Source organism: Strigops habroptila, chromosome 3 (genome assembly GCF_004027225.2).
Source record: "Strigops habroptila isolate Jane chromosome 3, bStrHab1.2.pri, whole genome shotgun sequence".
In the NCBI taxonomy this organism is placed as follows: domain Eukaryota; kingdom Metazoa; phylum Chordata; class Aves; order Psittaciformes; family Psittacidae; genus Strigops; species Strigops habroptila.
Genome location: NC_044279.2, coordinates 42,803,304 through 42,827,817, shown reverse-complemented (window position 1 = coordinate 42,827,817; position 24,514 = coordinate 42,803,304). Strand labels below are relative to the sequence as shown.

The 24,514-nt window shown below is 36.0% G+C and overlaps 1 protein-coding gene across 9 annotated transcripts in view; it reads left to right on the top strand.

Annotated features, from left to right (window-relative positions):
• PPFIA2 (PTPRF interacting protein alpha 2) overlaps positions 1-24,514 on the top strand; it is a 317,029-nt gene that overhangs the window by 204,680 nt on the left and 87,835 nt on the right. For all 9 annotated transcript variants that reach the window (XM_030479349.1, XM_030479347.1, XM_030479355.1 and 6 more), the window contains one exon: positions 6,901-6,975. In XM_030479349.1, the coding sequence (XP_030335209.1) occupies positions 6,901-6,975 (75 nt within the window). The remainder of the gene's footprint in view (positions 1-6,900; positions 6,976-24,514) is intronic.

Here is a 24,514-nt window from a genome sequence, read left to right as displayed (position 1 = left end):
GGATAAAGAGTAATAAAAACTGTCAAAAGTGAATTGAAAATATATCATGACATTTTACAAATGAATAATGGAAACTTTAACTTCTTCACAAGAAATGTTGACATTGAAACCAATAGTTTAGCCTTTGCACCCTTTAAAAAGCATAACAAGGTATTTTCATAAAAATGTTTGCCTTTTAAACATACAAAAATATCAAGAAAGTCCTAAATGCAAATTTTCTTTCACTTTCTCACTTCCTATGCTAAAACATCTCAAGGTGGTGTAACAAGTTCTGCCACAAAACTTGACTGGTCATGGAAGGATTGCTGTGTACATTGTACAAGAGTTACAAAAACATCCTCATTAATGAAATTCAATTAAAAAGACAAAACAGACTGGAAGGTGGAAAATAAAACATATCCATTCAGGATTCATATTTCCAGGGAGGACTGCTAAGTATAAGGAAAACCAGGAATGATACCTTAACTTATTCCAAAAGACCTATTGCCTCTATGTATATTACATGAAGTCTCTAGTTTGCGATTACCTTTTGTCCAAAAGATAGACCATCACAGAGAGATCACATCCACAATTGAATTATTCAGAGAAAGCATGTCATTGACAATTATTTCAGTGTCTGACAGCTCCTTCAGCATCCCTTCACCCCCTGTAGAGTGAAATCTTGTCATGAGCTTTCCCTGCTAGAAAGCCAGTCCTGTTTGGCTAAATCAAATAGATACATCCTAGTGAGTAGCAGGTAGTAAGAGTATGCTGTTATTCTTACCTCATTGTCCATATGAGATCCTAGCAGTGCCAAACCACCATCTTCATAGTCTATTCTTGCATAGTCACAGTGTATTTTGTGAGAATTTTTATATTATGGTTTGAGGATAATGAATAAATATATGAATATTTAATATTTTATGTGTATCTCAAATCTCATTGTGTCTCCTTGGGTGAGTTGTGTCACAGCAAATGAAAATGATACTAGCTGTATTATTATTATTTAGAAATTTAATTTGGCATAAGCTATACATATAGTCAAACAACAGTATGTATCTAATGATGCTAAAATATTTAGAAATCTTAAAACACAGGCCATGGGCACTTCAAGATTTTCTTCATGTTCAAAGTTAGATTCAGTGATTGTTTTTAACAAGTGTAAGGTTATGTTATGTCTAACAAGCAAAAGCTGTTAAAAAAATCAGAAGTTTTATACACTAAAGGTTAGGACTGATTACGACTGGGAGCGATGTGAAATTCTGACTTAACATTTCTAATAGCCTTTGCTATTGCCTAAGTCACTTGAAATTTGTGGCTGTGTTCACAGGGAAGATAGCCTGTGTGGAAACTTCAATTAATCACCCCTGACCTTCTGAATGCTTCAATTCCCAAAGACTTGTTTCACTGCTGCTGCTATCTTTGGTTTATTTCATGCAATGAAAAGTTTTAGAAATAACGTAAGAGAGCTCTACAAAATATTTTGGGATATTATGCATGAATATACATGGAATAGTTTATAATACAGAAGATGAAGATGAGATTTACTAGACATCATTAGAGTTGAATAAAAAATAGCAGCTCAGATTAATTTCATGGTTGGAATATACACTGAGTATAGAGTAGGTCAGGAAGTACATATTCCCCATATGCAAATCAGGAAGAACAAAAACTAGAAATATGGGTTTATTTATACCATTTTATACCTATAATGGAATTCTAAAATCTGCCTGAACACGTTTATTTTCATGGAGATGTTTTTTCCTGTTTTGCTTTAAACTTTGGGTTCAACATTTAAAATGTGCATTTGGAAAGAAGAAACTGTTTGAAGCAACTTCTTCCCCAAACCCATTTTTTGGTTGATGTTTCAAGAGAAGAGTCCAGTTGATCTTCACAGAGGAAGGAGTTACTGTCCTAGCTAAGATTCAAAAAACACTGGTTTCTTAATTACTGGCAGAAAAGTATACCTGATATTCTTGCAAATAAAACCAACCTATTCATGTGAACATTATCACTATCTTTTTATTCATTAGCAGGTAGCTAGGAGAGCTTTTATTCAATAGACTGTTCATTAAAAAAAAAAAAAAGGTGATTCAATGGTAGCATGTGCAAGTGCTTTTTAAAAGCTCTTAGTGGGCTGCAGATCTGGAAAAAATGAAGAAAGAATTTGACAGCAAGGAAAAAAGTGGGAAGCAGTTGCTAGGAGACAGAGAAAGATGGGTGATATTTTGCACCGACAGCAGTGCTAATATGACATGGACTGTGTTACATTTCAAGATAATCCGGTTGCATTTAAAAGCCAGAGGAATACGCAGTCATCTGGGCACATGCTGGATACACCCTTTAACATGGAGAGAGCAAGCCTTTGCTTGCTGTGCAACCCTTTTGCTTGGCACTCTAATAGGAATCTGTCCTTTAAACATGCATATTATAGCATGTTCTGATAGATCAGGTGACATCTGATAACTCTTACTTTGTGAAATTTTGTTTAGTAAAGCTTTATCTAGTGCCAAGAAAATAGAAATACATTGAAGGACCATATGAAATTTAAGTAGTATGTTTTTTCTGAAGTGATAAACACAGTCTCACTATGATGATGCTTACTTCTATGAACTATACTTGCTATCTTTCACTTCCAGAAGATAAAAGTATGGAATATTCTAATCACTAATTTGCATTCCTCTTATGAATGCGCACACACACACACCCGTCCCAAATTATCAGATAAAAATAGTTTGCATTTGTTCCAGCTCCTTGTTCTCTGACAAGGTAGTGACCAGGAGCAATACTTTTTCCTGCATCTCTCAGAAATGAGGCTGGTTCTGTTTGCTTTATTTGCTGTAACATAAATTTGAAGAGGAAATGCAATACAAAAGTATCTGCAATACATTTGTATATGGCTTTTCAGGGGCTTTGGCTGTTGCCCTGTATTTAGATTCTAAGGTTATTAGATATGAACTTAAAAAGTTCAGGAAAATATTAATACAATTACTAACTGGTAAATATTGCTCAGAGTAAAATATTTTCAAAATACATGCATACCGCATACATCAGTGTGGCATTTGTAGTTTGTATTCTTTCCTGGAATGTGAATGACCAAACCTGAAATCTTTATTCAGCTTTTGTCTTATTTCTCTAGTTTATTTTGAAATCAATTGAAGACTGAGAAAGAAATTTAAAGTGAGAAATAAAGTTACAGTTTCTGGTCTGTAAACTGGAGCAGATTTCTCCTTCAGATCAGAACACTGATTTAGCATTTTTCCTCTTGTTCAGTGATAAAATCAAAGATTTCCTTCCACTTCAACAACCACTATGTATGTGATTGAAAGTGATGAATTAGTTGCAACATTTCCAATGTCATCATGGAAAACGTGAATGAATTAGTTGTTCACTGGGCAGATGAAAGTTAAAAAAAGTCTCCTGTGCCAAGGCAGAGTTGCCTTCAGTTCGTTTTGCAATTCTTACATTCACAGAACAAGGGCCACTGCAATTTTGGTTAGGTCATTATAAAAAAGCAGTGTGGTTAACTGTGTATGTAGAAGGGAGGGAAGGCAAGGCAAGGCTAAAGAAACAGCTTCCAGCTGTTGCTCTGTGTTACACTGGTACTGTTCCATGTTGTTACTAACAATAAAGAGGGCAAGAATGAAAAAAATTTTATTTGAGTATAATAGCTTGATATTCAGAACAAGGACATTCATTCTCTACCTATTTTTTCTCAAGTGCCGTGTAAAAAAATTCTCTCTCAAATTTTCTTTTAAACAAATGCCTATTATTTCCAGGGAGTGCTTATTTCAGGCTTTAAAATGTCCATATAAAACCCACTCTGATTCAGTTCTACAGTGCCACAATGTGTAAAGATTAAGGATAATTTTTCTGATTCCACCTCCTGTGGATCTGTGACCTCAGTAATGTTGCCTAGTTGGTTTGCAAATTCTAACACTATTCAAAATGAATGCCAGTGTTAGACATCTTATAACGTATTTTTTAAACATGAATTCTCATTTGTAAAACGCTTAGGCTTTAATATATGGAGCTTTCAGGAAACTTACAAAAATTCAAAGTAAAATTACCAACTCATTGCAATTCATTTCAGCAATTAACAACTGCAGTCTTGCAAATTTTCTTTAAATCATCTTGTCCCCCAGCAGTGCTTACATCCAAGAGGACTGAAGCCAGAAAGATGACTGTCATTTTTCCGTGGAGTTTTTGCATCTAAGCTGAGATTTCCATTAAGAAATTGTTATCTGCCAGCCCTCACTGTGGTTAGAAAGATTGAAATTAGGACTTTTGAAGACAGAACTACACCCCTCACTCAGAGGACATGGACTTTAATAGCGAAGAGCTAGTAAAAGATAGAAATGGTGGTGAGAAGAGAAGCAGGATACAGAAAAAGAGTTTTAGGATCTGCAGAGGAATTGAGGGAACCTCTGGAGAGGCAGAGAGCATAGTAAGAGGAGAGAGAGAGGAAAGATGTGAATGCCAGGTAGTGGTCTTGTCCTGTCTTGGGTCTGGGTAGGGAGCAGGTCATCGAGCAGCCCTTGGAAGCTGGTAGAAGAACTGAAGAAATAATACTGGTTTTCAAGCAGAATATGATTTTAAAAATAGGAGAAAGGCAAATGAAGAAATGCTTTTTCAGCTATTAAAACAATTGAAGTTTTTCAATTACAACCAGAATAACTGAAAAATAGAATTAGATGAAAAATATTAATAAACTAGAATTAGTAAATATAATATTTCAAATTAATTTTGCATATTCAAAGTGAGTTAGAATTGAATACTGAAAAAATTATATAAAATGACTGCTGTGATAACTTACGTACTACCATAAATCTGAAGCTTTATGAGAAGCTTTATTAAGGCTGCGTGGAGACCTCATAGCAGCCTTCCAGTATCTGAAGGGGGTCTACAAGGATGCTGGGGAGGGACTCTTCCTTAGGGACTGTAGTGGTAGGACAAGGGGTAATGGGTTCAAACTTAAACAGGGGAAGTTTAGATTAGATATAAGGAAGAAGTTCTTTACAGTGAGGGTGGTGAAGCACTGGAATGGGTTGCCCAGGGAGGTTGTGGATGCTCCATCCCTGGCGGTGTTCAAGGCCAGGTTGGACAGAGCCTTGGACCACGTGGTTTAGGGCAAGGTGTCCCTGCCCATGTCAGGGAGGTTGGAACTAGATGATCTTAAGGTCCTTTCCAACCCTTACTATTCTATGATTCTATGATTCTATGTTTTCCAGGAATTATGTAGCTCATTTTGGAAAGCAGGCTTTATGATTAAAGATTTTTACATACATTTTTGATGAAAAATAGTACAAAAATTTAATAAATAGTAAAAATTATTTTAGGTTCCATTGCATATTTTCACTGCATTCTCTTGTTCTGATGTATAAAACCAATTGAAACAGTCATGAAAATTTATAGTAATTTTCACTCTTATCACTGCCACTCACAGATGGCTCAGTCACTCCCACTTTAAAATTACTTAAACTGCATCAGGTGAGGAACAGGCACAGTCAGTTACTGCAGCTCAGCTATTGATTACATAGTCACACCCTATAGGAAATGTCAATTTAAGCTACAACATGCATTTTTGGGAATGTTAAAAGTTGATTTTTTTCATTCTTATAGGGCTGAAGGAATATAGGGAGTTGAATTAATCAGAAATTGGACTAAAAAATTGAGGATTCTTTCTGATCTTCAGAGCATATTAGTATTTCTTCTACCCTAATGGAACCATTAGTACATACACAACCTTTTCAGGGATCTCCTGTATTTGTCAAGGGTGTGTAAACAATTGTACATACATGAAAAAGTACTATGTTCCATTGTACATAAAAGGTTTTCATTTTGCTCTATTTGCCAGCTACATCTCTTGGTCTAAGAGAATATGCTAACTTTCCCTACAAACATTGCTAATAGCCTTAAACATCCTTGGATCATCAGCTGGAAGAGCATTGCTGCATTGTAGCAGGAGCATGCATAGAAGTATATCCTGAGTGTTGACTGATGAACCAGGTCGTAATATGAGTTAATGGGAGGCGCCTAATGAAATTGTGTAGATTAGGAGAGGTGTTGCCATAGGCTCCCTTCACAGGCAGGAGAGAGAGTCACCTGCACTCAGCAGTGAAGATTGCCTTAGGTCTGATTTGCTTCTGATCATATTAGGAAACCGATGACTACATTGCCAGCTTATTGCCAGCTTAGGTTGTCTATCACATGAGCTGGTGCTGAGCCAAAGCACTCAAACAACAGTAAATATGTCTTCAGAGGTATTAAATAAATATACTAATAATTAATATTTAGTCATAATTACAATGCTACTACTAATAACTGAGTAGATCATACACATCCTTGGAACAGGTTATCTATGAAACTGGCATGAACACAGACATCTTTTCTGCTTATGAGAGTATATCCTGTTTATGACTTTTTGCAAAACCAAAACAAACTGCATGATGATATAAAAATCTCTGGTATGTATGCCTGAAGGCAATGCTGCAAGTTATTTTTGCAATGAATTTGTTGAATCCAATTAATATGAAGTGATTAGTTATCTTCCATGAACTGGACTTAAAACATCTGCAAATGTTTTTTTCTTATTCTTTGTAAAATATGCTTGTAAACAACATTTTATTTTTATGCCTAGTGTGGTCTTAGAATATTTTCATTTGCTGTGTATTCCATAAAATTACAGGCAAACTGTGGAACAGCAGTATGGCACTTCAAGTTCAATACCTATTGTCATGGGTTAAGTTTTCCTATGGTTAGGTGTAAACGTTTAGAACACTGTATGGTCTCATGAAAGGATGCAACACACATGCCTGCAAACGGACTGGCAGGGCATACAGTAGTGCATATGGCAGGTTATATAATCTTTAAAGACTAATAGAAATTACGTTACTGCACATATTTTGATTTTTCTTCTAGGTAAGGGAACGACTGAGGGTTTCTTTAGAAAGAGTCTCTGCACTGGAAGAAGAACTAGCTGCTGCTAACCAGGAGGTAACATAAAACACTTTCTCCCCTTTTGAGGTTCAATTTCTCTAATACTCTGTCCCATGTGTTCCCTGTCACTTTTCTTAAAACTCTCAGGAAAAAAAACCAAGATAAATTACATTCTGAATAAGCTGCTCAGTGAGGCTTGTTTAAGGTGGTTGTAAGACCTTCTGTTTGCTCTTTTATTCCCTTCTTCTATTCCCTTGCGAGCAAGCCAGAATCCAAGAGCTAGTGACAGATACCCACATTTCTTACTGGTCACGAAAAAAAGAGTGAACCATCAAATATGTCAGATACTATAAACAATTCAATAACCTGTATTCCTGTTTTACTATAAAATTAAGTAGAATACACACGCACACATATATATACATACACACACGTTATATAGATGTTAACATTGATGGAGGAAGGATTATGGATGGCTTTGAAATTTAGGTTTGTCTCTCCCTTTTAATTGCAGTGTGTCATGATGAACTGTGGTACCATATGACTATTGTGAACTTGGACAAGAGATTTTTTTTGCCTCTACAGTAGTTTGCAGACTGTTCTCTTTTGTTTGAAAGGATGAACAGCAACACATAATGTGTTGCACACACAACAGTACACACATATAGAAAGGAATTTTACACCCCAGAGAGATGTTTCTGAGGCCAGAAAACATAAATAATGGTGTCTGCCAGTTATTTTACCATTCCCATCATGTTCTGAATCTCCACCTGACATGTGCTTCTCACACTGTTAAAAGTAAGTCAGACAAGCAATAGAGTTGGATTAAAGCTATTTTGAGTTATGTTCTTTTCCTCAGGCTTAAGAGAGAAACTGAAAACAGCCACAGACAAACATGATGGACTACCAAATAATTCTGAAAAAATTGAATGTAATTCAGAATAATGGGTGATAATGTAAAATATAGACTCCTAACATATTTTTTTTCCAATATTCAGCTAGAGAAGTTAATTTCTTAAAGTTACCTCTTAAAAAATAAGATCTGCAGTTAAGATATTAGTACTCTTTTTGTAAATTATACACTACATATTTTGAATCATCTCTTTCTTCTCTGAAGTAACTGCAATTTATCTTTGCAAAAATAAAATCCCTCTTTTGTTCTTCCATTTCATAGTGTCTAGAACACTTAGGTTCAAATGACTTAGTTACACTGTATTATTTAATCTGTTATTTGCACCAGTTTTTATTAAATAGAAAACAGTCCTGTTGTTCAGTCAAGCCAACTGAGGTACGTCACACTCCTCTAATCCCTCCCATTCAAGATCCAATTAAATCCAAGTCCACTTCACTGGGCATGGGACCAGGTCTTTAGAGCATCGCCTTGTTATCTGGAGTTTTAAATAGAGAGATTTGTATTGACAGTAAGGAATAAAGGCATATACAATGAAATCAAATTGAAATAAGATTTTCATAGCCTTTCTTGCCCCAAATCCTTAGAAATGTTGTACAAACTTTGTGTCTACCTGATACTAAAAACATTTAGAAGAACCAAGCATAATCAACCAAGCATAACATGACCATTAACACAATCTGAATACTATTATTTCAGTTTCCTGAGGAACTCTTAAAGTTGAAAAATGGAAATTCAATTAAATAATAATGAAAAAAGATGGTAAGAGATGTGGAAGAGAATGGGTGGATAATTTTCAAACAGATAATGCATTTGAACAAGAGCAGATGATTTTCACATAATTATTTATTTAAACAACATAAAATTAATTAGAGATCTGCAGTATATAAGCCTGTTTTCATGCTAGGTTCCACAGTGAATACACAGGCAATAAAGGGCTTTAAAAATTTATTGTACTATATATGAAAATAAGTGGGCCAAGTTTCCAAGGGAATCGAATATATGTTTTTCAGTAATTTCTGTATTCCTGTCACTCAGTGTCTGTTCCCCCAAGAGAATTAATATTTTATTTCATATTCATATTCTCATACTGATTCTGAGTGTACTGCATATTCAGATCTATATCTAAACATAAAACGATGACAGTAAGTTGGCCCTCTGATTAAACAAGTATATCAATAAATATATAGCAAGTATCAGATTGAGGGATACAAAATATTAGAAATGTGTATGTTAAGGTAGCACTTTTCTCTGAAAGCCTATGGCTGTGGCTCTGACACAGAGCAACAATGCGAAACTGCAGACACTCATGAGTACTTATTGGAAATATGCTTGTGTAAAAGAGAAAAAAAGAGAACTATAGCTTTCCATCACTGGATGGTAAATAAGCTCTCATTTAGTAGTGGCATATTGCACACATAGCAAAGGGACTGAAAACTTCTGTAACTGTCAAAGCTGGTTTTATCTCCAGTTGCCAATGCCATCTTACAAAGCACTTTGTGTTTGGTAGGGAATAGTAACACACATTGACTTTAAGCTGCAGGGGCAACTGAGACGGACAGTTGGACCCATTGGGGGAACTTAGTTTATGTAGCTAATATTTATGCGTAATCACACAAGGGTAAAGTGTAATGGAGAAGGGCTTTGATCTGCAGTTCCGGCAGTGACTGTTGATATGGCATAAGTCACTCTCACTGGTTCAGTTGAACTTTTCAGAAACAAGAATGTCCACCAAATGGTTCATCGTTGTTTTGATTCTGCGAAGGCAATAGCCTCTATAAAAAAGTGAATATGTAGTTTATTTCCTTTTTACATAAATGCTACACAGAAATTATTTTGATTTTATGTAATAAAATGCTAGCGATTGTAATATTTTCAAAAAATCAATAATCTCTATGAATTGCAATATAAAATATATATCTAATTATCAAGGGAATCCTTATGTTTACTACAGGTTTAATAACAATAATTTAGGGCTAGAATTAACCAAATCAGTTATATTAACTATTCTACTGAATAGGAAGTCCTGGTTTTAAATTGTGTCAAGCTGGAGGATACTTACAGGGCACATCAGCTCCTTATTAAAACATGTTTACAATCACTAAACATTATACTCTATCTTACAGAGCACAGGGTTCAGTTCAGAATTAGGAGTTTTGAATTGAGTGCCTACGTGTGAACCAGTATCTAAAATTTGACTGTAGTCTGTGGTGGTCTAGTAAAGCCAGTCTGCCAGCTGAGCTGGTAATGAATCTGCCGGGGCTGCCAGATACAACACAAAATGGACAGTGGAGCTGTGTCTGTCTGGAGCTAGAGGTGGGGAAGGAATACTGCTGGCCACTATGATGACACCAAATGCCTGTGTTGGGTAACTGACTCTCACAACAAGTTCATATGTAGACACTTCATGCATAGACAGCTAAATTTAGGTGTCTTACTCCTTACAAACAGCTCTCTGAGTCAGGTAGTGGGCTTTTAGATACAGGTGAGATTAAAAAAATGGGCCTGTATTATATTTTCAGTGGATTGAAAATTCTTTAAATATACATTTTACTGTGTCTGCTGTAGCTAAGATGAATAGTAGATATCGTTAATTTTCTGAAAAATTGCTTCCCATTTTTAGTTAAAATTACTGTAATACATAGCTACATTTGCTTACGCGTCAGCTGCTTTTAAAATGATGCTGGTTTTCAGCTGGTTCCACACAACCCATGGTCTCTCCAAATAGTTTTGTCACTGAAGGTCTAATTTGCAGTTAGCAATTAGACAAGCTGCAACTGGTACGCCAAAATCTCCCTCTCTAGAGACATTGAAAACCCACCTGGATGTGTTCCTGTGTAACCTTCTCTAGGCAGCCCTGCCTTGGCCAGGGTTGGACTAGATGATCTCCAGAGGTCCTTTCCAACCCTAACGATTCTGTGATTCTATGAAGCTCCGTGGTACAGTAGTATCTGTCTATGAACTTTTTGAAGGCAAATGTGATGTTTTTCAGTGAGTATATGAACAAAGTTCTGTTAACCAGCTTCATTTTTACACACTAATTTGAGAAGAATGAGTCTCATTTGCAAGGGAAGTAGGATGCTAATTTTCCTTCCCAGTTTTGTCATTTATGATCTTCATGGAAATTAACTTTAATATTGAAATTACTGACAAGATAACCACTTTTGTTCCACAGCTTTTGAGATCCTCTTATTAGCCTTATGAGTGTGAATCTCTTAAAAGTATGCTAAACTACAGCACATGCAAACAGGACACTAAGATATTTCATCAGTGCCATATATCACCAGGAACTCAAGCTCTAGTGGCTTCCACAGGGCAAGGATACATAGATTATAGACCATGGCCCATAGTGATGGTTTTAAACCCATTTCTGCTGCAATGTGCGGTGTTAAATGGCAACTGTTGCAATTTCCATTAACAGATTTCACTGTTTCCCAGAACTCTCAACAAATAGTTTCAAAAAAATAAAAAAGACCTTTAGAACTTTTTCTCAGGGCTTGTATGTAAAATTAAGCTTTATACATAGTTAATACTATACTGAGAAATAGTAATTTATTTTTTTTTTAATGGCTGTGCTTACTTTACACATGAAATTTCTCCTGCTTGTCTTAAACGTTTATCCAGCCCTTGTTAAATCTTCCTGTGTTAATAAGAATTGTATGATGTGACATTCCAAAACCCTTTTTAGTTTCTCATTAATTTGCTGGCGTTTCCATCTTTCCTCATTAATAGAAAATGTAGCATGGAAGATTACATTTATTATCTCAAAGATATACTTTAGGAAGCCACTGGGACTGTGTAGAATATGAAATTAGAGAAATTACTGGTTTGGGTTTATATATCACTGTGCTCCCATACACTGTTCTTCAGCATTTGTTGAAAATGTCAGTGCTGTTTGCAAATGCCAAACAACATTATATCACTTCTGTCAATTGACACATAGATTATATTTAAAACAATCAGGCTTCCTTTTAAAACCTCATTGTTACAGTTTCTACAGAATTGTACTCAACTTTGAGGCTAAATTTTACTTCTGGAGCTACGAGAGAATTTGCAGGAGTTTTGAACCATAGATCTCTGATTTCTATAAATGCATCCATTTATTTATGGGCAGTGGGTTTCTTCCTAACAGTGGGTTAGTTTATTCATTTGGGTGTCCTAATGCTATTTTTTATAGCATCCATGAAAGCATTAATAAATTATTTACATCACTGAACAGAAAGGATGATTTGCAATTTATGATTCTTTATATTCTATCTCAGAAACACCAGAAAATGTAGCCACTTATTCACCAAAGAACTTTCAAATGCCATGTTTAATTGCCTAACTCTTGCTATGCAGGGCAAGTCAAGAAACAGTAAAAAATGCAGATAGTTTTAACAGTTGAGAACGGTTTTGATTCTGACCATGAGGGATGCTGTGGACATCATTGTAGTATCATTACTACTAATGAAATATTCTGTAATATTTAACACATATCTTTTAAAGTAAAGCCTCAGCTAACTATGGTGTGTTCTTTTTACCCATGCTTGCATGTGAAAACATACTTTTATCCCCAGCTGTTTCAGGTTCTATTAGCTTAAGGCACTTTTTGTTACGGGAATTTCTGGATGGCCATAGCCTTTGTATGTAAATAAAATGCAAAGTGATTTTTGGAGTAGAAATACCATTAAAGGAATAGTTTGCTGAGAAAAAAGGGCATGTACCTTTCTTGAATGTATAATATACACAGAATTTCATTAATCTGAAATTCAGAAATTATAGATATCAAATCTCTGGATGAAACTGGGTGAAATTCAGTGACTTTTTTTCTGAAGAAGGCCAGGTGGATGGCTTATACCTATCTCTGGTGACTTTAGTAAATCTTTTTGCAAAAAATCTGAATCAGCCTTCATCTACAGCACCTTGCTTTACCGTATTTTCTCAGAATGGTGTAACTGAAAGTTATTGCTTTGTAAACTTTCTCCTATACTTTATTTTAAGCTTTTTTTTAAGCTTTTGAGGTCTAACTCTGGACAGACCTTGTTTGTGGTCTGAACTTTAATTTTAAATGTCTATGTAATTGTGCCAGATTATATATTTTCTGCAAAGTTGCACATAATTAAAAATATCTTAATTTGAAATGTAATCTTTATCTGCTATATGTAATTGCTTTTCATTCTGCATTTAACCTTAGCCATCTAGTTAAATGTTAACTGCTAAAAGTTGTTGTTGCCGTTAAGTTTTAAATGTGGTAATGAAGCAAAACAACTTTTTTTTTGTGGATGTTTTCATTCTGCGTGTTCCACAACATTAATTTCTGTCTCTACATGTTTGAATTAGGATGTGTAGCATAGCAGCTGAAGAGGTTGAAAATTACTACAGCAGCACTGCATCCTTCATTGCCTTACTTTTTTACAGTCAAAAAGAAATAAGCACAAAAAAAAGTCAGTGAAGTTGCTATAGCTATTTCGTTTTATGTCCTCAACTAAATGTAATCTGAGTTCTCAGAGGAAAAAATCACTGATATCCTTTGTGGACATTGAGGGCAGCAGGACAGATCTTTGCATTATCATCAAAAGCATTTTTCACTAAACTCAGGGCAGAAGAGGCCTGAAATTCAAGGTGTTTTTTAAATAGTCACTTAAGAATATTACTTTCTATTGACATATTTGAGATGAACGTCACTATTCCACTTGCAAAAGTGGTTTCTCAGTATAATTTCCATAAATTTCTACCATAGAGAAAAATGTTCCAATTTTGAGTAAAAAAGCACGTATATTTTCTACAATGACAATAGATAATTTTTTTTATATTTTAATGATTAGTCATTAAAATACGATAAAACATATTTCAATATTGTTATGGAAAAATCTTCATTAGAAGTGCACATAGATTTGATTTCTTCTTTTATAACTTTCTTTAGTGACTTAGGCCTGTTTGTTTATGTGTTGGCAACTCAGTAATGTATGTTAAATAAGTTCAGCAACTTTGGTCTTCTCTGAAATGATTTTGTAAAGCAGTATTGTGGAGCTGCCCAAATGTCTAAGGATATTTTCAAACGACATCCTGAAATGCTGTGTTCTCTTACCCCTCCATTTAGCATATGGCCACTTGTAACAAATCCTAAAATACATGCATGTTCAAATTTTGCATTGACTTTTCAGCTGCTTCCTATGTATTCTTTAGAAGAAACCAATTTGTAAGAAAGATTGTGATAAACAGAAAGGATGTGTGGAATGTGCTCATGTGTTAATGGAGAGCTTCTTGAGGAAAAATGTAGCTGAATAAAGCAGCTTTTTATTCTTTCACAAATACATTATGATTAATATTTCTAATACAGTCTTTGATATCGAGTGCTTGATAAGTTGTATATGTTACTCTTCTTTCAATATCATGTCATAAAGGCAATTGCTGCTTCCTATTTTTATTTTTCGAATATTCTAAGATCCCAAATATGTTTTGCAGCACAAATTGTCCATAAAACTAGCATGTTTATCAAAATGAGTACAAATCTAATCCACTATATTTGTGTGTGTGTGTTCTTTTTAAAAATTATTTCAAGGATGCTCATTCTGAATTCTATATTACTGTATAACAATTTAACATAAACATTTCCTGTAAGAATCTGTGGAGATTCTCTTCATACCTTGTTGCTCTGACCTCATCTTTCTTGTACTGGATCTGCTGAGTTTCTCGTTACTCACTTTTTCTGAAAGCAGATTGAAGGTTAGCTTTGCTTTTACAATCTGGCACCCCTAAAAGTTTTCAGTGATGTCACTTGTTTCAGTCCTTACTACATGAGTTCTCCTACACTCCAGTTCCTCTCTCAGGTTTGCAGTATTTTCTTATATATTGCTTTACATTGGAAAAGCGTTAGATAAGTTTTGAATTACACTTCTTCATATCACTCCTTAAACATCATTCCTGTGACCATCATTCTTGATTATTATTAGGCAAGTGATGACAAAATTTTAGTATTTCTCATCTTTTCTTTTTTCTAATTCTTTGGTCCAAATAGTTAAAGAAAGGTAACTAGGAAATCTATGACAAATATTTACATTATTCTTTTGTTTAAATGTTATATTCTTATTTTTATAATACCTGTGGCCTGTCTGCAGATTTTTGCCTTTGTATTTGGATTAAAAAATGTATTTGCATTAAAAAATGTGGCCTAATCTTAATTACAACTTAGAATGCTGTAGAAATATAAATATTTATTGGTACATTTAGTAGTAATATATATTCCATCTTCACATTTATACTGGAGGGCTTTTATTACACAACTTTACTATGATTATTATTGCATTTCTACACTCTCAACAGAGCTCCAACAAAAGAATAGGACTCTTTTTTTATTATTTTTAAATTAAAACATGGTTCCTGCTCCATAGCATTTCTAGTATAAATGTGCCTTGTAGTTTCTGTTGCTCTTACAGCTGTGGAAAAGATAGCATTACTGTAAAGCCAAGGTAGCACAGTAACAGGTACAATACATGTGGCCATCATCCCTTACCCTTCTTACTACTACAGGAGCTTTGCAAATATCGCTCATGGGACTCAGGCTAATCTGGTCCTTTTTGAATATTCCTGCTCCTCAAACATTGAGATTATTTTAGCTGGGGTGACTGACTGTTCCTGCAGCAGAAAAAGCCAGAAACAATCCAGTAGAATTCATGGGTGAAATGATCAACTTTGTAACTATTGATAGATGAATTTGGCTAAATTGCATAACTTGATTTTTGTGAGCTGATGGCTGTAGTGCCATTTACTCAGATGTACAGTCTGCCATACTGTTGTTGTCCTAGTACACTGCATAAATCCTGGTACACCACGTGAATCCTAGCATCCTCACCATGTCATAACTCCATGTTTGGGAGTTAAATACTGAGCACATAAACTCACCCCAGCACCATGCCTGTTTTTTTAATGGGAGAGACACTCAGACTGTATTCAGGGAGGGAGCGACAGTGCTCTCCATGAGGTCCTGGGTCTAAATAACTATAGGACATAGTGCTCGAAGCTCACTGCATAACACAATTGCTCTGCAATTAATCGGTGCGTATGGAAAGTTTTCGTTTTCTGATTCTTGTGAGGTTGAGTTACAGGAGTTATTTTGGGGGTCTAGACAATGTTTTATATTCATCAGTAAATAGGGATCACGGAGCATGCCTGACATTTCTGCACAACAGCAAGCAAGTATATCAATATAGAGAAAGCTATGAAGCTGAACATGTCTCAGAGAGTGATAAATGGATCTTCTGATATCTTCTCTACTTTATTCCAGAGAACTACAGAATAGCTAAACTCTGAGTTTCTAACACAGGCTTTGTGGATTTCTTGTTTATCACATATTCCTCACACAAAGTAGAATAAAGGGAGAAAGAAGAGATGAGATGACAGCCAAGGAAATACAAGCTGAGAGCAGAACAAGGATGGCAGGAGCCAGGTGTGTGGCTGAACATTTCACACACCTGAAAATTCCACATCAATGAAACTAGAAAGTTATTTGTATATGATTAGTCTAGGGATTGTTTGTAGTCAGCATGAGATTAGACACTAGGATAATTTCAGATAGGATTTAACATCATGTATTTGGCAGCCTGTTTAGGGAGCTTGACAAATCAGTTGAATACAACTCTCATCGGCCCTGGTTTCATAAGGTTAAGTTAGAAAATGCCTTACTTTAACCACACCAACTTGCTAAAGTAAAGAACATAGCACATATTTAAATGTATGCTCAGCTGTTTCATAATGTAGAGCTATTACTTGTATAAAGGATATCAGTGAAGATTTTAATGTCTAATGCTTAATTTGCTTGCAGTATGCACAGAGTGCCTTTCATGAGACATCAGAAAGAAGGCATCACTTCTCTTTGGTCTGTTATTTTGGGACTCATAAACTTTGAAATGTATGACATTTTATCTTGCTTTGGAGGTATAAATTCAGGTTTAAGAACATAGTTGATTATAGAATCATAGAATCATAGAATAGTAAGGATTGGAAAGGACCTTAAGATCATCTAGTTCCAACCCCCCTGCCATGGGCAGGGACACCTTGCCCTAAACCACGTGGTCCAAGGCTTTGTCCAACCTGGCCTTGAACACCGCCAGGGATGCAGCATCCACAACTTCCCTGGGCAACCCATTCCAGTGCTTCACCACCCTCACTGTAAAGAACTTCTTCCTTATATCTAGTCTAAACTTCCCCTGTTTAAGTTTGAACCCATTACCCCTTGTCCTACCATTACAGTCCCTAAGGAAGAGTCCTTCCCCAGCATCCTTATAGACCCCCTTCAGATACTGGAAGGCTGCTATGAGGTCTCCACGCAGCCTTCTCTTCTCCAGGCTGAACAGCCGCAACTCTCTCAGCCTGTCTTCATACGGGATTATCTTTCTGTCTGTATCAGCTTCAGGGTCATTTGACATTTGTCAGTTGCGATGTTCATGCAGATCAAGAAAATTTCACTGCAAGAATCAGTCTTGTTGATTCTTTACCATCAACAATCCTCTTGCACATCCATCTTGATGAGAAGGCAAAACACATACCCATTATCCTTAATTTTTAATCTGCTGGAACAATATACTCTTTTAACATGTTTAATGTGCTTCTTTAGAATGAGTATGCAATTTTGTGTATATTTGTTAAGTGTTACATGATTTGTTAAGAACATTTACATCCATTAACTCTCAAATCAGATTTTAGATAGTATAACAAGATCACAGTATTATGTTTTATGCCTGTTACTCCCCATAATCAATTTTGAATGTACGAATAGGCCTTACATGCTGCATTTGAATAAAAGATTTAAATTAATGACATAAGCCATTAAATAAAATCAACTATAAGCTTCAACATGTTCATATTTGTTAAAGAATATTCCCATTAACACATGAACCACAAAATGTATCATTTGTCTTTTCATAGTTGATCACCTTAGCCCAACAATGCACATGCAGCTCTAATAGTATTCTGCAGATTGATAACATAGTTAACAAGCAAGAGATTAAAAAGTAATGTCTGTGAGCAGTGTCAGCAGTAATGTGAATCAAGAGTAATTTGCCACTCAGAGGTCTGTATTGGCCCTCCATTATCAATAGGCAGAGCAAGGTCCATAAGCATGACAAATTGATTCCACATTTGTTACTGATAGACCAAGAAGAAAATTATTGCTATTTCACTACTGGTTTGCTAATGCTGGTAAAACAGTTGAGTGATAAAATATTTGTGAGAAAAATAGGAACAGAGACTGTACTGGGGATATGCAAAGGATAGATGTATCTTGGTAAATGCTTGCCAAGGATAATAATATCAGGAGATTTTTTTTATTATTTTTTTTTTTTTATTTAGTGCAAACACATTTCCATCATATGTCTGTAATAGAAATAATTATAGAAATACATTTACTTGGGATCCAAAAATCATATTTAGGGTCTAAGGGGGAAAAATTAGATACTGCTACTTTGGGATCTTGATTGGAAAATGTCATCATTAGAAAATACTAAATAATCTTCATTAGGATTAATAGGGACTATCAATGTATAGGTGGAATTATTCCAAGAGGAGCTGAAGAGGGTTTGTTTTACTTGGTTGACCTCATAAGAAATGATCCAGCTTGCTTGACATTGAACCTGGAGAGTATAGTTTGGACACCTTTAATTGTATAGAATCCATGGTTACAAAAAGGAGGAAAAAAAAGAAACCATATGTGTAATTCCTTTGCATTAGAACATGGCTATCATGTCAGATTTTTTTATGCAGTAATCCTAAAATGAAAGCATTATTTTAGAAGTTCTACTTATGAAAATATTCATAATCAAAAAAAAATCTAAAAATTGTATCAGCGAGGACTATATCCTTGATTTTCACTGGAGAAATGTGTGGGGGGGGAAAAAATTACTCCCAGTAAGAATGTCATTGAAAAGTATTAAGAACTTGATTAAAATTAAATTGGTACATTTGGTTTAATATTTTAAATATAGACTTTAATTCACTTTACTGTCCTTTGATTTCAATTGACTGGGAGTTTGATTTAAACTGAGATTTCTTCAGTTTGTGCATGCAGATCAGGATTTTGATATGCTTTAATTGTAGTTCTAGGGTAAGGTTCATTTCCTTTCTGGATTTTTACTCATATCCTATCTGTTGTACTTTCATGTTTTGTACAGTCAGTGAAATAGATGGTGATTTTAATATCGATACATTGAATAGGAAAATTCAATAAGACTGACTACACAGGCAGAATAGTGGTATTTTCATAACAGATGTGTCCAGCCAAGATAAATCTAAAGAATCTCAAAGTCTCCACGTGGCAATACACAGACAAAGAATACAAAATTTATCTGGGGAAGACTCTTTTCACCTGGAGGGAAATATATTAATACAATCGGGAAAGAAAAATAGATTTGCAGTGCAAATAGCGAAATACTTCATTTTGACCTGAGCAGAATTTTTTCCGACTGAATTATACACCTTAAGCATGGGTAGTTTTACATTAAATGTGTATGTACTAAGAGCAACTACATAAAGCCCTAGAGGCATATTATTTTATTTATGGTCAATGTCCTGGTTACACAGAGGGTGTATATAATTCTAGAAATAAAACATCTGTGTATATATTATCATATATATCATATATATACACACACAATATTTACATATATTTCAATAGCTCCGATTTTGTTGAAAACAATGAAAATCATAATGTTTCTGCCAAATCTGTCTTCAGCTCTGACCACCTGGAAATCAGACCATATAATACCAATGTGCTCTAGAGCTTTTTTTTAATCCTGGTCTGTGTACATTACTAGCATCTTTGTGAGAATAATAATGAAGGAATGATGATTTTGCTACTTCTTTGTTGAGCTTGGTTGTGGGGAAAAAAGAAAAAGAGAAATTAGTAAGCAGGTGTCAAATACACACTATAATGCAACCGTGTAATTGATATTTGTTGGTTTTCCATTGTACGAGTCTCTGTAAAAGACAGTTTTTCACTGTATCATATTTCATACAATTTTTGTGGCAAATTAAAAGTAGTACAGTTTTGTTTACTTAGATAAGGGTTTCTGAAGAAAATGTGCTGAAATGTAGCTGGTAATCTTCTGTGAAAAATCTTGACAGATACTCTCTTTCATAACAGCAACTGCACAATTGCTTTAAATGACTTGTATTTTGTTCACAGGGTTCCCAGTATACAATAGAAATAAGTGGTACATGCTCTAGACTACATGCAACAGAACAAGATAGTTATTTACACAGGGACACTTCATTTGGTTCGGAACTCACAATGAAGCAAAGGAGACCAATAAACCCTATTGCCTTATTACCAGCCTAATATGTTAGTGTATCACTACATTAAAAGTATAAAAATGACTGCTGATCCACGCAATTAGCATTCAGAAGGAGTCGGGGCTCAGTGATGTAAGTGAATGACAAGAGGTCGTGCAAGTGGTTGCCCGATGCCAGCACAGTGCCACAGCTGTGGGCTACCCCTGGACGACAGTACCCTTGTCACAAGCAGAAGTGACCTTCATAAGCTTGTCAGTAAAACACTGATACAAGAAAACAAGACCTGTCAATAGTTATCATGAGCACAAACCACCAACCGTAAAACATCACATGGTTAGTATTTTCAAGTTTTCCTGTTAAAATTATGAATCTGACACAGATTCAGAGCGTCTCCCATCATCTTTGCAAGTTGTCATCCATTATTTGCACTTCAGTGACATGAAAGCAGTCTGAAAGTGCTAGCCACCATACAATACAAACAGGGTCACAGAGAGCAGTGCCTACATCAAGATTAGAAGAATAGCATAATCAAGACATACCAGAAGCTGCAGAAGCAAGATGTTTTAGCTTTCTTTGAAAGAACTTGAAGCATAGAAATAAAGACCTACTTAAACCATAAAAGAACAGAGGGCTGGAGCTTAGCATTCTACCTCCCCCTTTTGCCATAAGGTAAAGATCCTCTGACTTTTTTATTCAACGGTCTTCTACAATGCTCCTCTGATCAGCTTAAGAAGTGTTGCTGTAAATCTGAATGTATGTTCTGTTGCAGAGCTCGCTATCAAAGGCTGGATTTCTAGTAATGATAAGGCCATGCTTCTTGGCCATTGAGGAAGAAGAATGTAGAGATTCTATTTCAATTTACTCTTATTTAAACTCCATATAGCACAAATGTACAAGATTTGTTTTCATTAGGCCTACTACCATCTAATCTCCAAGCGTTATAAAGACTCCCTCATGAGGATGATTTCACCTTAATGAGTATTTCTCCACAGCAATGAACGCTCAATAACAGTATTAAAATCTCAAACTTCCTCAGAAAGGAAGGAAGAGAACAATTTACGATGTTGAAATGTTGAAAATATGCATTACTCATAACTCCCACAGGTTTTTTCTTCGAATAAAGGAGTATTTTTCTTGACATGTCAGGACACATTTTAAAGGGCTCAATTGTGTAAAGTTTCTGGAAAGCTCACCACTTAAATAGCAATAAAAATCACTGGAATCCAGGCAATTATAAAATAAACCTAGCTGAGGTTGTCAGACATGAACATTAAGTTTACAAGTGAATTTTCAGAGTGCTACGAAAGCCCTACTTGCAGATTTGTCTGATTCTTTTTTGTTTAAGTAGTCGAATGGGAGAGAAGAAAAAGTGCTAAGTTAAAAAAATAAAAAAATTTTTGATTTTTCCTTCCCCCAAAGGGAGCTGTGGTGGGTTGACCCTGGCTGTACACCAGGTGCCCACCTAAGCTGCTCTATCACTGCCCTCCTCAGCTAAAACAGGTGAGAGAAAATATAATGAAAGGCTTGTGGGTAGAAATAAGGACAGGAAGAGAACACTCACCAGTTACTGTCATGGGCAAAACAGACTCAACTTGGGGAAATTAGTTTATTACTAATCAGAGTAGGATAACCAGAAATAAAACCAACTCGCCCCTTCCTTCTTCCCAGGCTTAACTTTACTCCCAGTTTCTCCACCTCCTCCCCTGCAGCAGCACAGGGGAATGTGAAATGGAGGTTGTGGTCAGTTCATCACACGTTGTCTCTGCTGCTCCTTCCTCCTCAGGGGAGGACTCCTCACACTCTTCCCTGCTCCAGTATTGGTCCCTTCCACAGAAGACTGTTCTCCATGAACTGCTCCTGCGTGTGTCCCTTCCACAGGCTGCAGTTCTTCATGAACTCCTGTCTCCACGGGGCCACAGGTCCTGCCAGGAGCCTGCTCCAGCACAGGCTTCCCATGGGGTCACAGCCTCTTTCGGGCATCCCCCTGCTCCAGTGTGGGGTCCTCCACAGGCTGCAGGTGGAGATCTGCTCCAATGCCTGGAGCACCTCCTGCCTTCCTCCTTCACTGACCTTGGTGTCTGCAGAGCTGTTGCTCTCACATATTCTCACTCCCATATCCTGCTGTTGAGCAGTAACTCTTTTTTCTCCTTCTGAATTATGTTACCCCAGAGGTGCTGCCACTGTCACTGATAGGCTCAGCCTTGGCTACCATCATGTATTTCTTGGAGCTGGCTGGCATTGGCTCTGTCAGACATGGGGGAGGCTTTTGGCAGCTTCTTACAGAAGCCACCTCTGTAGCCACCCCTACTATCAAAACCTTGCCATGAAAACCCAGTACAGGAGCCCACAGTGCATTCACTGTCACTGCTGAAGGTTTCATTCCCCACCTTCCAAAGTTATTTTTGAAATCTGAAAAGGGTTTTTTTTCTTTTCTTTTGTTCTCTCAGAGTGTGGCTGATGTTGATTACAATGCTGTAGGGTCCATAGTTATTTTAGCTCCTACCTGTTCTGAAAATAAAGCTCTAAGTCCATATTTGCCCTTTTAAATATAACTGTTTGCAAAGATCAAAACCTGCATTTCTAAATGGAAAAACTAAAGCTTTTCAGCACCAAAGCTATCTTCAGGGAGATTAATTTTTGTTTTAAGACTTTCTATGGATTTATGAGAAGCTTGGTTTATGAAGTCAGAATGTGCATTTATGATAGCCTGAAGAGCATCTTGCATTCACTCACTCAAATGTTATGTGTATGGCCAGTCATCAATCCTATGTAGTTTGTTCGATCATGATACTGAAACATACCAAGATTTTAGCTACCACTCTGGGAAGAAAGATTCCCTCCACCCCAAGTCAACACCTCACTTTTCCATGTGTATTTGTTAATAATTTTTCATATATTATTCATTCAATTAATAAGTTTCATTTTATACCTAGACAGCTCCAAAATTCTGTGTTTGCTTTTATTTTGGGAAAAAAAACCCTAAATAATAAGTTTCTTGCTTTAATACCTTCTTTAGTCCGCCTACTAAAGTCAGACACTTTGGTCGATGAGAAGGAATTTACATTATTAGACAAGTTTGTGAACCTTAGACTTTCATCTGCTGTTGTCTAGTAAAGGATGTTGAGAAGGCGGTTGAGCCACACACACACCACTTCTTTCCCTGGGTTTTCAGGAACACTTTGGTGGTCTTATTACAGGACCATCTCACTAGTACCCTTTTCATCACTTATTCAAAGATGGGGCAAGCTCCCTCCTTAGGCTCTTCTTTTGATCGATGTAGAAAATGAAGCTAATCAGAATTTGTGACTCAGTCCCATAGATTTCTGGAAATAGTTAAAATGTAGTTAAAACATAGGTTTTTATGACAGGCAAAGAAAGTCATCATTGGTTCAGTCATTTTGATTAGTATAGAAGTTTTAATTGGGAAAAGAAAGTCTTGTGAGAATGTAAATGGCAGGTGTCAGGATATCTGCCAAAACCACCTAAGCCAGTGCACCGCTTTATGTACTGTAATTCAAATAGATCTTGCAGTACAACAAACTGCTAATCTTGAGATCCTTTGTAGTGCTCCAAGTGTGCCACTAGCACTTTGCTGGTACCTCTGCTTCTCACTGCGAGAGCTTGTGATCCGACCGTTTTCCTGCAGGGCCTGTGGTTACATCCACCTCTGTGTTATTCACTGGAAGCTTAGCCTGCAAGGCTTCCTCTTGGATCCTGCAAACAATGACAGCATGGTGTAATTTGGAAGTGATTTCCTTCATGCAAAATATGATTTATTGTGCCAAAAGGTGCCATGTCATGATTTTGCCTTTCTTGTCTGGTTTCTTTTTTCATTCCAGAGCACGTAATACAACAACTGACATACAGGGACATTTTCAATACTCATAGTAGGGGTTTCCCCCAGTTCTTCAGAGTGTATATTTAAAAATAGGACTGTTCAACTGGAATGTGTGTAAAGCTTAGAAATGGCTAATCTTCTTGCCAGAACAAATTAGAAATCTTAATAATGTATCTACTTTCAAGCAAAATTCAATTTCTCATTCAAAAAACTTGCTACTATTCTCTAAAAACAGATTTCCATTCAAATCTTTTCATTCTAGTTTGACTACTTCTAAGCCTTTACTTTATAACACTTACACAGAGTTCTTGTTTGTGATTTCCTGAGTGGTCTGCCATGCAAGTATATCGGTGATTTCTTCAGTGATGTGAATATGCATGAAAACACATGCAAGTAAGTGTATTCTATGCTGTGCTGGAATTGCTATGATATGGCAGTCATGAGGCTGCAAGTGATTTGAAAGCAGTGGAACAAGAAGGAGTATAAGCTGGAAAGTGAGAGATGGAAAGACTTTCAAACACCACTGTGACAACTTGTTTTGCCTTTGATTTGTAAACAGCATTAATTTTGTAAACTGGAGG